The 12,882-nt window shown below is 40.2% G+C and overlaps 1 protein-coding gene across 1 annotated transcript in view; it reads right to left on the bottom strand.

Moving 5' to 3' along the window:
* Positions 1 to 4,224: 4,224 nt before the first annotated feature.
* The window catches only part of MSANTD3 (Myb/SANT DNA binding domain containing 3), a 21,066-nt gene continuing 12,408 nt past the window's right edge, over positions 4,225 to 12,882 (bottom strand). The window contains exon 4 of the mRNA XM_017813163.1: positions 4,225 to 4,358. Within this exon, the coding sequence (XP_017668652.1) occupies positions 4,225 to 4,358 (134 nt within the window). The remainder of the gene's footprint in view (positions 4,359 to 12,882) is intronic.

Genomic DNA, 12,882 nt, shown 5'->3' with positions numbered 1-12,882 from the left:
TCCCCAGTTTTCTTGGTGGCATGAGAAGTGTCCTTATGCTTCCTGCTTAGACAAGGGGTATGTTCTTTGGGTGAGGGTACCGATATATGCCAAGAGAGGAAGGGCAGAGCAGAGCTGGTTTGGACCTGCTTCTAGTGGTCCTGGCTATAACATTTCTAAGAAAGAGCTGACCTATCATTAGCATTAGCATTTTAATGAAGCACAGAGCTCAGGCTCACAGATCCTGCAGGACCTCTGACTGTTTGCACGGACTATGTTTCACACATCTGTGGGTCTCAGGAAGGCTTGTCATCTTGGGCACAATGTCAGAATTAGAACACCTCTGGGTACTTATGAGGGCCTGCACATTGACAAGTAAGCTTCCTGGACAGCGAGGGACTTGGGAGCAGGAGGGAGAAACACTGACCCAGAGCTAATGGACTCTGAACGGACCTGGCTCTGCCACCAGGCATCTGCATCTCGTATACTCACCATCATGTTTCAGCAGTAGAACATTTTTCTGAAGCTACTAAATGTTGTGAGACAAAAGTCAACCCAGCCTCTCTCCCCACCTCTTACCTTCCTTATCTCCTCTACTGATTGCTGCATTGCCCATAGTTCCCTAGTCCTGCTATCACAGTAACCCCAAGGTAGTTCACATCCAGGAGGTGCTACGTGCCGTCTGCGTGGTTGAGCAGTGAGCTAATAAGCCTTTCTGGATTCCAGAGCACTAGGTATTGGCACAGGATGCTCAGAAAACATTGAAACTTCGCCAAAGGCAATGAGCCTACATAGACTTAAGCTTATAGATGTTCATATATTCAACTTAACATAGCCCAGAAACAGCTTGGCTATTTTGCTGACAAGGGTAATGCAAAATTGGTGAAAAGCACTAAACTGGCTAGCAGGAAAACTCCAGACTTATCCAGACAGACAGCGGTCTTTAGTTTACATTCTACTTCTTCAGTAATACAATAAATATCAAGTAACTCTTCTGGAACTTGAGATAGAGATCTGTCGCATTTTTCAGTCTTGGCATTAATTCTCTTTATTAAAAACAAAAATTGGGGAAAGAGGGACAGTTGAAACCAGAAAACTTGTCATAGATGGTTCTTCTGTTAGTGTGAAGGAAACTGATAATATCTCTAGTTTGACTTCACGTAGTTTGTGCAAGTGCTTGAATAGCAATAGTCCACAGGTTACTCTTTTCTGCAGATTGCAGTCTTCTGATTTTCCCCAAAGTGACTAGAAGCAGAGAACAGTTTATTATTCATTCAGTTTACTTTGCTATAGAGTACATAGCTTACTATTTATTCCTTGAATAGTCTTGCTCATGTTTAGAAAATTCCTTTATATTTTTGTATATTATAAATGTATTGGAACACAAAAACTATTTCTGTGGTTAGTTTATGTCCTCTGCAGGTTTGACCATGACATTTTAAATGAGATCTCAGTAGCCAAAGACCACAGAAGGGGCTCACAAGTGAGGGGGATGAGCCCCTCCCCGGCTTCTTTCCTCTGACAGAAAGGCTGCGTGAGCTGCCGACTGGAGTGTGGTGCATCTCAGTTGATGACTGTTTGTAGCTTTTGGATTACATCTATCCGATGAAAATAAGGGTCTGTGGGACTATATTTGTATTCAGTGATAGAAGGCCAAGGGAAGTATGCCTGTGAGGCTTTGATGCCTGAGATGAAGGAGCCCCGGACAGGCGAGATGGGAGTGAGAGGGAGGAAAAACCAAAATAAAATATGTCTTTCTTTTGCTATAGGGACTAGATGTGGATACTGTTCAGCATTCAGATAATAGATTTGTGTCACTCTTGGATGTATAATGTCTCCAAAAAGTTCAAGAGGCTGGGGAGGCAGAAAGGGGAGTAGGCTGCAGTGGCTGGGGTGGGTAGCAGAGCCGTGACCTGCATGCAGCTGGCAGTAGGCAGCAGTGCCAGTGACTGCTCTGCCAGTCAGTGCTGAGGCCACTGCCTGGAGAAGGGACGCTGATGGAGCCTAAATACTAACTCCCAGCTCACCGGGACACATCCAGTCCGAAATGACAAGCTGGGAGCAGGGTGCAGCTACTAGCTGAGGCAGCTGCCAGTGGCTGTCTTACCAACCATGCAGTGTTGAAAGTCAGATTCAGTCATGATGATTGCCTGGATGGCTATTTCTCCAAATAGTTAATCAGGTTTTCCAAGTTTATATGTTTTTGCAATTTTCACTCTTCCTTGGCTTCTCTATTTCGGTTAAAAAATGTGTAGTCTAGAGCCCTTTTGTTTAACTCTCAGCTTGGGAGCAGGAAAAAGTTACTCATAGCTGAGCTCTCTGCATATAATTTAATTTCTCTGATCTACGAACAGTGATTTAAACTGGTGCTGTTCAGGACATCTGTAGCAAAAGCACCTAGAAGCTGAATTGGCAGGTACAGGTACATTTTCTGTGAATACAAAAACCAAATATGAATGCTATCAAGAACGAGGAACTTCAGTTATTCTATGTGCACTTCAGTGTTATCTGTGCTGATCATTGTCCCCAGCATTTGGTTGTCTTTGTTTTCATTTTCACATGAACACAGTGATGGTGCTTTTAGACTGAGGTATTTCAGGCACTGTGTTACGCAATTTGCTCTTAAACAGCTGAGACATGGGTGCCTATCTGTCTATGACAAGGATTAGTTTATTGCTTATTTAATAGAGATCTTGAAAACTTGTTTATAACTGTTTACATACAATTTTTTCAACAATTCGGATTGCCTAAGGCTAAGACATGTTCCCTGTGCTTATGTGCACTGCATAACCCCCATGTGGCCTCAGGCAAATGGAGTGGTTAAAAGATTTATGCACTGTGTGGATAAACAAAATCTGGAAGAATTTCCCTGAGGCTTTGCCTGGATTGGCAAAATGGTGTGATTTTAAAACATGATAGTTAGTACCTGGCATTTCTCATATATGCTGGCTTGATAAGGAAAAACCTGTATGAGACAACCAGGGTTTTTTAAGAAGCCCTACTCAGGCATAGCAGATGTTCACAGCTTGCCCTGTCTAACTAACTTTTTATAGTACAGCAACAACTATCACTGAAATATGACCCTTTTTCTTAGCGTAGGCATAACCTGGCAAAAAAATATCTTGAAGATTTTCAAGAATTCCCCTGACCAGTCCATGCAATGAACATGCTTGACAGGTGGAGATTTAGGGAATTTCTCTTTCTGGGTACCGGGCAAAGAGGAGGCTGCCAAAATCTTCTGCAGGTTAGGATTTTGCCCTGACCCCTGTGGAGGATTTCCTGGAGCCCAGTATCAGTGGGAACACTTCCACAGGGTGAAAAATTGGAGGACTTCACCTGCAATGTGTTTCCCTTGTTCTGGTTTTGTGTTAAACCCACGAAAGCCTAGAATTTAGTGGAGTGGGAGCAGCCAAAGCATTTGGAAAGCCTTGTTCACTCTCACTCGGCTTGAAAGCAAAGTACAGCGAGCTATATATAGGCTGTGTGTATGCAATGCTGATTTCTCTAGGGAAGTGATTGATTTTCTTTCCATATAAACCAGTCACTTGCCGGCTTAGGCAGAAACGAAAGAAAGATGCTGGCTTGGCTTCCAGCACCGGAGAGGAAATTAATTTTAAAACAGCCCCGTCCGTGACACCAGCACCGCCGTCCCTCCCGCACCATCTCGCTCCTGCTTTCTCCGGGGGCAGCTCGGTGGGTGCCGACGGTGCCCGGGATGGTCGCGGGCAGGATTCCCCCATCTCCCGGCGGCGGATCCGGGAGCGGCTGGCAAGGAGCAGGTTTCCCGCTCAGGAGTTGCAGCCGCCCGGCTGTTCCCGGGAGACTGACCGTCCCAAGGACCCTCCTGCTGCTCGAGGCGGGGCAGCGTTCCCGCCGGGAGATCGGCGGCAGCCCCGGCCCGCGGGTGCCACCCGCTGGAAGGAGCGGGCAGGGCCCGGGCCGGGGTGCACCGCGGGTCCCGTCCCTCTGCAGGTCCCCTGAGCCCGGCGTTTCGCCTTCTGCCACCTGCTGCTTCTGGATCGACTCCGTAACTCAGTTATCGCATCCACCTGATCTCAGAGGGACGGCATCGGAACGAGGAGCAGCCCCCAGTTACCTGCGAGGCGTTTCTCGCTGCTGTTCGGCTGCCCCTCACTTCCCACTCTCGGGATTACTCTGCTAGAGCACCTTTCGAGGAGCACAGTGCTGGGACTTTTGCACGTTTTAATGAAAAAAACCCCAACCCTTCAAACTTGATCTTTCCCTCTAGCAAACATCTGACGTTATCTTTTTGTGAGGTTCTTTGTCATCCTCGTACGACAAACCAACTATCACCCGTAAATCATTATCTTGCTGTTTCCAAATACATGAAGTACTATTAATTTTAATATTTGCTTTTTCTGTATCAAAACCAGTTTACCATTCACATACAGTAACAGGAATATATAGTTTAAATTTTCAAGTGGTTTTGTTCTCTGTCTTGTACATCTCAGAAACTCTTTTAGGTCTGTGTTTAGGTCTGCTGGTCAAGACTTCTTTTCCCACTGTGTTTAGCTTTATTTATTACTATTGAATGTCATTAGCTTCTTGTCTATATTTACTATCTATTTTCATTTCCTTCTCTTTTATAAATAATACCCTTACTGTCAACAGGTACATCTATTTCCCCTTTGAAGTAGACTCTGCTTGTGTGGTTTTCATCACTTTACCTCCAAGAATATGAAGTGTGAACACTTCCCAGCTCGTCTGATTTAGAAACTAAAGAGGTATGGTGGCGGCATGGTAGTGATTGCCACTTCAGGGAACCAGCTAGGTTTGTAATCATTTGTCATATGAGATCCTTCAATCCATGGCTTTAACTTTTTCATAGTACAGTCAAATTAGCTGAAAAAAGAATCCTGATTATGGTATACTGTACTGAATCCTGTAGATTCGATTACAGGGGAAAACTGTTGAGTTTGACAGTGTAATCAGCCACAAACCCACCTACTTCTGATCAGGAATCAAAAGGGGTAAGATAAAGGTTGTAGACAGAAGCCTTCAGACCTGTCTTTTGCTGTCCTGTGTTCACATTCTGGAAATCTTCAGTAAGATGAAATGATTTGAGGAGCACCCTGCTGGCCAAAAGCAATCATCTAGCACAAAGTTGTTTTTAACTCAGTGGAACTATTCTTTCCCATTGAAAATGAGTTAGCAAATATATAGAGCAACCTTATTTTTAAGTGAAGTGTGTCCCCTTGAAAAGTATAAAAGTGTAGTTACGTCTCTACTTTTATATATAATTATGCTACCCTTTCTCTTTTCTTTCAGATCTCATGACAGTATTTGCTCTCTTCTTATCAAATGTACTGGTAGAGAGTTGCTGATATTTTTCTGTATTAGTTAAAAAACAACTTTGTATTGATGTGAGAGAAACTGACTGAATGAACTATTCTAACCCTTATCTTATTTGAACCAGTCTTAAGACCTGTGAGATCCTAACTCAAGGTTCTACATGGAGAGATAGGGCAGCAAGCTAAAATAGCAGAAATTGGCTTCAGAGCTAATAAAGGAAGGTATTTATTCACTCTACTTGTATTTCAGCCTCGGAACACATGCTTACTGATAGTTTACATAGGTTCAGAAATATCTTGGACAGATTTCAAGAAAAGTCTGTTAAAGATCATTATATGCAAAGATTCCACTACAGTCTCATGGAGTATCTGCCTCATGGAACAGTACATGCTATGAAAACATTGTACAAACTTACATTTATTTTTACTTTCTGCTGAACAGATGCTACTAGTCTTTTTTGTAGGGAGGATACTGGATTAGATGGAGCTGTGGCCTGATCCAGAATGGCTCTTGCGTTGCCTTATATGCACGAATCCAACTGTCTCTAAGGCTGTGTCCCAGTTTCTCTAGATATCGTAATACTCACTACCAAGTTCTACATGTAGCATACATGAGACACCACTGGGAAATTATTCCATATCAGTGTGGCTTTCAGCACATTTGGTCTACACAGAAAAACCTAGGGAAGCAGGTTGTCCTTATTCACTTGTAGCTCTCCCCCCCCTCTCCCTGCTCTCCCTCTCCTCTCCTCGCTCCTTAGGACTCAGCCTTGTGGGTTTTCAAACCTCACTATTCATTTTGCTGCTCATGAGTGAGACAGACTTTCACTTTCTTGGATGCATCACAGCATGGTTTAGTTTCCAGAATTTCAATGTAGGCTTTGAACTGATATCATTAAGGTGCTCTTAATATAAATCCAATTATTTTTATTGCCCATCAGTGCCTGACACAGGCTGCCCAGAAGCAAACTGCTAGTGCTTAACTCAGCTTCAAACCTGATTTGCCAATAGGCCTACAGCCTGAACATTTGAGAGGAACTTATGACTGTATCAGCATCTAATCAACCCACATATAAAGTTCTGTGGTGCATATGTGCAACAGGCCTCAGAAATAGCATTTTCTCCCACAAAATTTGATAGTGCAACTAGAAAAGCTTCTCTGTTCCATGGAGTTGAGTGTTTAGTTTAAGAGACAGAAATAGCACAGTTATGTGTAAATTAATTGACAATATTTGAAAACAACTCTGAAAGAATGAAGACTAGAAATCTTGTCTAATTAATATGTAACAATAGTCAATGATTTATTGCCTTTTCTATGAATATACAGTTTCTATTAGCAATATTTAGATATGTTTTCTCAGAAGTCCATAATTATTTATGTTTAATTATTTATGATTAAACATTTTACAAGAAACAAGGCACTAAAATGTACAGTTAGTCATCCTTATTACATACACTGTGAGTTTCAGTAATTCCCCTCGTTTAGACAATTATTGAATCTCTTCCCCCAGTAGTACTTTTTGTTGCATTTCCTACATCTCCAGCCATTAGAAAGTATACATTTTAGGGCCCTACTTTTGTCTCCTTTTACTCGATGTTTCTGTAGGAAAAACAAAGAATTTGCTATGAAAATTAGCTACACAATAAAGATAATGAAAACTCAATTTCTCACATTTCTAAGGACTCAAACATACTATGAGGTTTTTAGAGATTCAAATTGTAATATGGGTATTCTTTATTAAATAAAAACAACAGCACAAAAAAGATTTGTTTAAAGGTGTGGTTTCAGAAGCTACTTCCGTGCAGGGCAGAACCAGATTTGGTGGAGTTTGAGGCACTAAAATACTAAATCAACACTTTATAACAGGTGAGATGACTGAGCTGACACCATGCTAGGAAAATCAGATTAGCCTAGTGGCTGCCACTTAGCTAAAAAGGGGATCTTAAATAATGTATAGTTTTCAGTGTAATTTAAAAAGCAAACACCAGAAATTATTACTAATAAAAGGCAGAGACCACAAGAAATACCATCTAATACTCCATTAACATATTTAGTATCAGGAGTGTATACATTTCCAAGTATCTTATGACAAATAGCCCAGCACTTAAATGTTCATTCTGTTTTAGATCCTCACCAACTCTAAGCACAAACACAGCACAGTGTAATTTTACATATTGTTAAAATACAACAGAATCTAATGTCACATAATAAATACAACACAGTGTAAAGAAACAGTGGTTTCCTAATTATTTGACCACTTATACAAAAATGACAATGAGGAGTGCCCAGATTCAAGTTTCTCCTTGAGGTTCTCAAGCTCCTGTGCTGGCATCACTTTAGAGGTCTGGTTTTCAGTGCCTCTGCAGTGATCCTGAACCTTCTGAACACATAAGGAAAGATGTCTTTCAGAGATTTTCAGAGGATCCTCACAGTCACCTTGACCAAAGCAATTCAGGTGCAATTTCAGCACTGATGGAATATACATGCAAAACAGGAAAAGATTCTGCAGGATAACAAAAAGTGATGGTGGAGGGAGAACTTCACAGAACAACTCAAATAATACCCTGGGTCAGCACCAAATTAAAGTGAAAGTTTCTTTTTTCTCTTGGAAAGATAAGACCTCAAAACATGGCTAACATGATGTACCGCCACAAGATGGTAGTACTAGCAGAGATGGCAATAACACATTTGGAAACATATTATCTCCTAAAGCATTTCCACTTCTTAGGTATTGTAAAAATAATTCTGTTAAACTGCATGATTTCTTGGAAAAGAGAGGTTCTTACTCAGCAACATAAGTCACTCAAATATCCAGGTTTACAGCAAACGTTGTAAATACAGGAGTGCTGCTGGATGGTAGTTGGCAGTAAAGCAGCTTATACATCTTGTGGCTGAAAGTTCAAAAATGCAACCCCAAAAAGAAAGGCGTGATTAGGACTATGCCTTCTAGTTCTATGGGAAGCAGAGCAGACTGGAATTTCTCTGTATTTGCATTGATGGATTATCAGAACTTTTTTTTTTTAGATACTGCTCTAAAATCTCATAACATCTGCATCTTGAGAAGATGAAGATCAAGTCTGTCATTATTTAATCCTTGATTCTTCAAAAAAGAAAAAAAAGGTGAAAATACAAAATATTAAAAAAAGATATTTTTCATTTGGTTGAATTTATGTATATATCTAAGTGGGGATGGATTAGCACAGTTGGCTTTACTTTTTTTTTTTTTATTTAAGAATGAGAACTAATTTGATGGAAGTAAAGATTTTACAAGGAAGAAAGGTGAGAACATACCTGCATGATATACCAACCATATCAGTTAACAAAATCCTTACAGAAAACTGCTTCTGTCAGTTTAACACACTGAAGTTGCGGTTATTTATTGTTCTTGGTAGTTGAACACTGACAGGGCTTAAGCTGTCACATGATTTGGAAGATTTTAATGTACAACAATTTAAAAAATCGATTGCTTACCACCCAAAGCCATTTTTACAGATCACTAAAGTAACCCGCTGCTGTTACTATGTCCTTACTTGTGTTTTAAGTTGTGAGAGGATGTGGGCTTAAGTTTGCTGTGCCGTGGGACTCATGTCCATGCTGTGCGTAAGAGAAAGGTTTAGGTTTAAGCCAGTCTTTTCCCATGTCTGATTTTCCCAGCCCCTTGACAGCGCACTTCTGCTGGATTTACAGAAGTAGAGTTGGTAGCTATGGCATTTGGACCAGAGTGAGAGCAGACATCGATACTTATCTACCAAGCCCATGACACCATGTAAAGGAATGTGTTGGCTTCAGTGGGATTGTGGAAGTATAAATTAGAAGCATGTTATTTATTTATCAGTCTACAAGAGGAGTAAGAGCAAGATTTACCCCAGAAGACGGTGTTTTAATTGGCTGAGATAAAGCACTGTTATGATCATTTATGATTATACCTCTAAATTTGCCACTTTATCAGTGTTACAAGGCACATCAGTGACACATTAAGCAATGATGTTTGTTCCTGCTGGCTAAAGCTCCTTACTTTTTATTCAAATACATCCACCGTCACTGATTTGGTAATTGGAAAAGATGCCAGACAATTTGAGATTGTAAGCACCTTGCCACAGTTCAGCTGGCACCACCACATGGCTAAGTATATCTCAGTAGGACTATTGCATTCAAGGATAACAGAATAAAATCAGTATGGGAAGCCTTCATATGCTATCAGTCATCAATGAAGTGCAACAAAAAGCCCAGTCTAGTCTCAGAGCCCTCATGTAAGCCAGCAATTGAAAGCAAATTGAGTGCATTTTGGAAACCAGTGTTGCTTTATTTGGCAAGGACTTCTCATTACGCCTCATTTTAGATGGAAAGTTGGAGGTAAGGCAATATTTGGGTTGGACATTGTTGCTCCCTAAGCAGAGGTTGAACCTCTCTAATAGGTCAGCACTGATAACTCCTAGTCTGCCAAAATTTATGCCCTGGTTTAAATACTAAATCCATCAAATCACCTCCCTAATTTGTACTTTTCAGAGTCTCGGCATTTACAAGATCTTTTTCAGATAAATGGAAATTATCTTGTGTGTGTCAACTCAGATTTCGTACAGTCCACGGGATTGGAATTCAAAAGTTATAAAGCCACGTAGTTCATTGGGTTGAAGGACCGGTCAGTGGGAACAGAGGTGTCGAATAGAACAAAATAATTTTTAGCAAAGTTTTGGTGAGATTAATAGGTCAAAATTTCAAAACTCCACAATTAAACAGAAGCAGGATTTTCCCCCCCATATTATAGTGTGACACAGAATGTGCGGCAGGAACTTATATGGATGATTCAGCTGGTCCATTTGTGGCTTAGTACATAATTTCAGAACATAATTCTAAAAAAAGAAGAGGGATTTGTACATGACCAAATAATGAGCAGAGCTTGAGCATCTTGTATGTCAACCTGTTAGTGCCAATAAATAATAAATTACTACTAAATTGGTGTATAATTCCAGTTTCAGATTCAGGGCTATCCAAAAGCAGCTGAGAAGAAATATCTGAAGATTTGTAGAATACAATCAATCTCAAGTTGTGCTGAATACAAACCTACTTCTACTCTCTTGCCAAACCAATTTGATTAATGACGTACTCTAACAATTGGTTAGAGACTGAAGCACACAACTATTCTGAAGCTGGACTGAACAACAAAAGAAAAACAAACAATCTCAATCAACATTTAAAAAAGTTCACCTAAATTAAATAAGAAAAAAATCTACAAATCTATTTTGCTTTATTTCTTTTAAATTAGAGAGTTATCTCCCTAAATATATATATGTGTGTGTAGTGTAGGCTTTGTATCTAGCTAGCTCTTCAGCAAGAAGGCAACAGACTGTTTCTAGCTATTTTGACTGCTTAATTCATTTTTTCCCCTTTTGTTTTTGTCCCGTGGCTGTTTTGACAGATTAGAAGACTTGGCAAAAATATTTCTTATTCTTAGAGAGGTTAACCGTCTGGTGAGATCCATCCACACACCCTCCTGACTATAACAGTTTCATGACCCACCACTACGTGGTGGATAACCTTTTCCTTTTTCTTGCTCTATAACCTATGTCATTTGGCAGACTACATGCTGGACAGATTTCATGTGCCTTTCCACAGTGCATAGCATGCGTGTCTGGATAATGTAGTCTCGGAAAATTGTTCAACTTCAGTTTAGTAAAGAGTGAGGTCTAATAACCCTGGCAGGATTCCTATTTGAAAGTGGCTACTTTTCTTATTGTCAGGCACTTGGAGCTGTGAATTCTATGATAAAGATGTCCAGAGTCTCAAAGGAAACAGAAGTGAAGACCATCCAGGGAAACTGTTCGACATATGTGACAATGTTACGTGTTGGGGCAGATAGAGCTGTCTTCACTTCTGACTTGTTCTGAAAAACACAGCAATCCTTTTATTTTTATTTTTTTTCTTTGTAAGTTTTTAATTTCTTACTGACATGACTGATGATGTTGTGGGATGCCTAATCCCTTCACTACTAGACCAGTAAAATGTTCAGAGTCACAGCTAGCACATTTCTATTTAATAGCTCTTATTAGGCCCAGAAATCTGTCCACAATTCCATGTGCACCTTCCTTAGATATAAGAGAATCAAGCTGATCAGCAACACAGAGGTCTGTGATACCAAAAACAGATACCAAAGCTTGCTTTCATCATCAAAATATATTATCCTATTCTTACAGATAGCAACAAATTATCTTCTTTCTTTTTATCACATGTACAGAGCTGTCCTCTCTAATATTTTTTAATTATATTAACAGTTGCTGCATATTGTCGTATCATCTTGGTACTTTGTTTATTTTATTAGCCTAAATGTATTATTTTTAGTATGCATTAGTACTTAATTTGCCCAGAAACGCTTTTGAATATCTAACTAGAGACAAAGTTCAGGAAGAGCGATGATGTGTGAATTTACAGTCAGCTGCTTTGAGAGGAAACAGAGGAATAGCATGACAAGACAGGTTTTTTTCTTATGAAAGAAACTAAGATGCATCAGTCCTACAAAAATATCTTTGACCAAGCTAGCTCAAAATATGAAATTACGGGACTACTTGTGAAGGATTTGTCGGAAAAAAAATTCAATTAAATGTTATTTTAAGATTTACATGTAATTCTCCTGCCTAGGAAGTAACAATATATAAATGTGTAGCAGTTTATTGTTTTAATGTCATGAGAAACATACCTGAAAGTATGACACCGCACGAATGTGTAGTTGTACAGACTGTAACCACAGAGATTCAAAACAAAACTGGAAGCATTATAACGCAAGTGGGTAAGAAGGAAAAGGACATACTGTAAAAGCTGTAAAAAAAATTATCTGCAAAAGATCATTGAAAAATACCTATGTAATCATACAAATCCTTGGGAGACTGTTAAAATTTGGTACTGGAAACACACAAAGATGAATGATCATTAAAAAATTCAGCACAACATCCTTAGCTGCCCTTTCCTGTGCTCAGGAAAGGGTAGCCCTGAACCATCCTTCCTTTCTCTGGTCACTGGACTGCAATGGGAAGATCTGAATGCCGAGCTTGGCCACACCAGGTACACCTGCTCTGTAAGGACTGCTTCTCCAAGGAGTGGCTGGGGAGGGCTGTGTTTTCAACTCTGGCTAAACACATCTCTGCAGTGTAGGAAAGAGCATCAGACAGAGGATTTCTGTCAAGCAGCAAGATCCCTTGCTCCAGTCATACAGCAGCCTGGGCATTCAAAGAAGCAGTACAACAGATGGCAGGATGAATCGACTCTTTGTCAAGGTAAGAGCTTTGATTTGAGGAAGTATCTGTGAAAGTCTTTCAAATGAGACTCTTCAACTACCTAGAAATAAGGAACTTTGTTATCCAGAAACCTCAAGCCTAACTTCTGCAGAACCCCAAGGATTTACAAAGAATCACCACCACTTACACAGCTTCAGTACCCTGCATTAGCTCTGGTCCCGATGAATGACTTTTAGTCACAATTACATGGAGAAAGTGATCTTCTCTATACAGACTTTTCTCAGTGCTAACCTCTCTTCAAAATCCTTTGTTTCCTAGCCTGTGTGCAGAATCCAGAATGTATGAGCAGCTGTGTATAAAAGAC

This window comes from Lepidothrix coronata, unplaced genomic scaffold, assembly GCF_001604755.1.
Source record: "Lepidothrix coronata isolate B3197 unplaced genomic scaffold, Lepidothrix_coronata-1.0 Scaffold40, whole genome shotgun sequence".
In the NCBI taxonomy this organism is placed as follows: Eukaryota; Metazoa; Chordata; class Aves; order Passeriformes; family Pipridae; genus Lepidothrix; species Lepidothrix coronata.
Note: the sequence above shows the minus strand (reverse complement) of the source record. Positions and strands in the feature narration are given on the sequence as shown.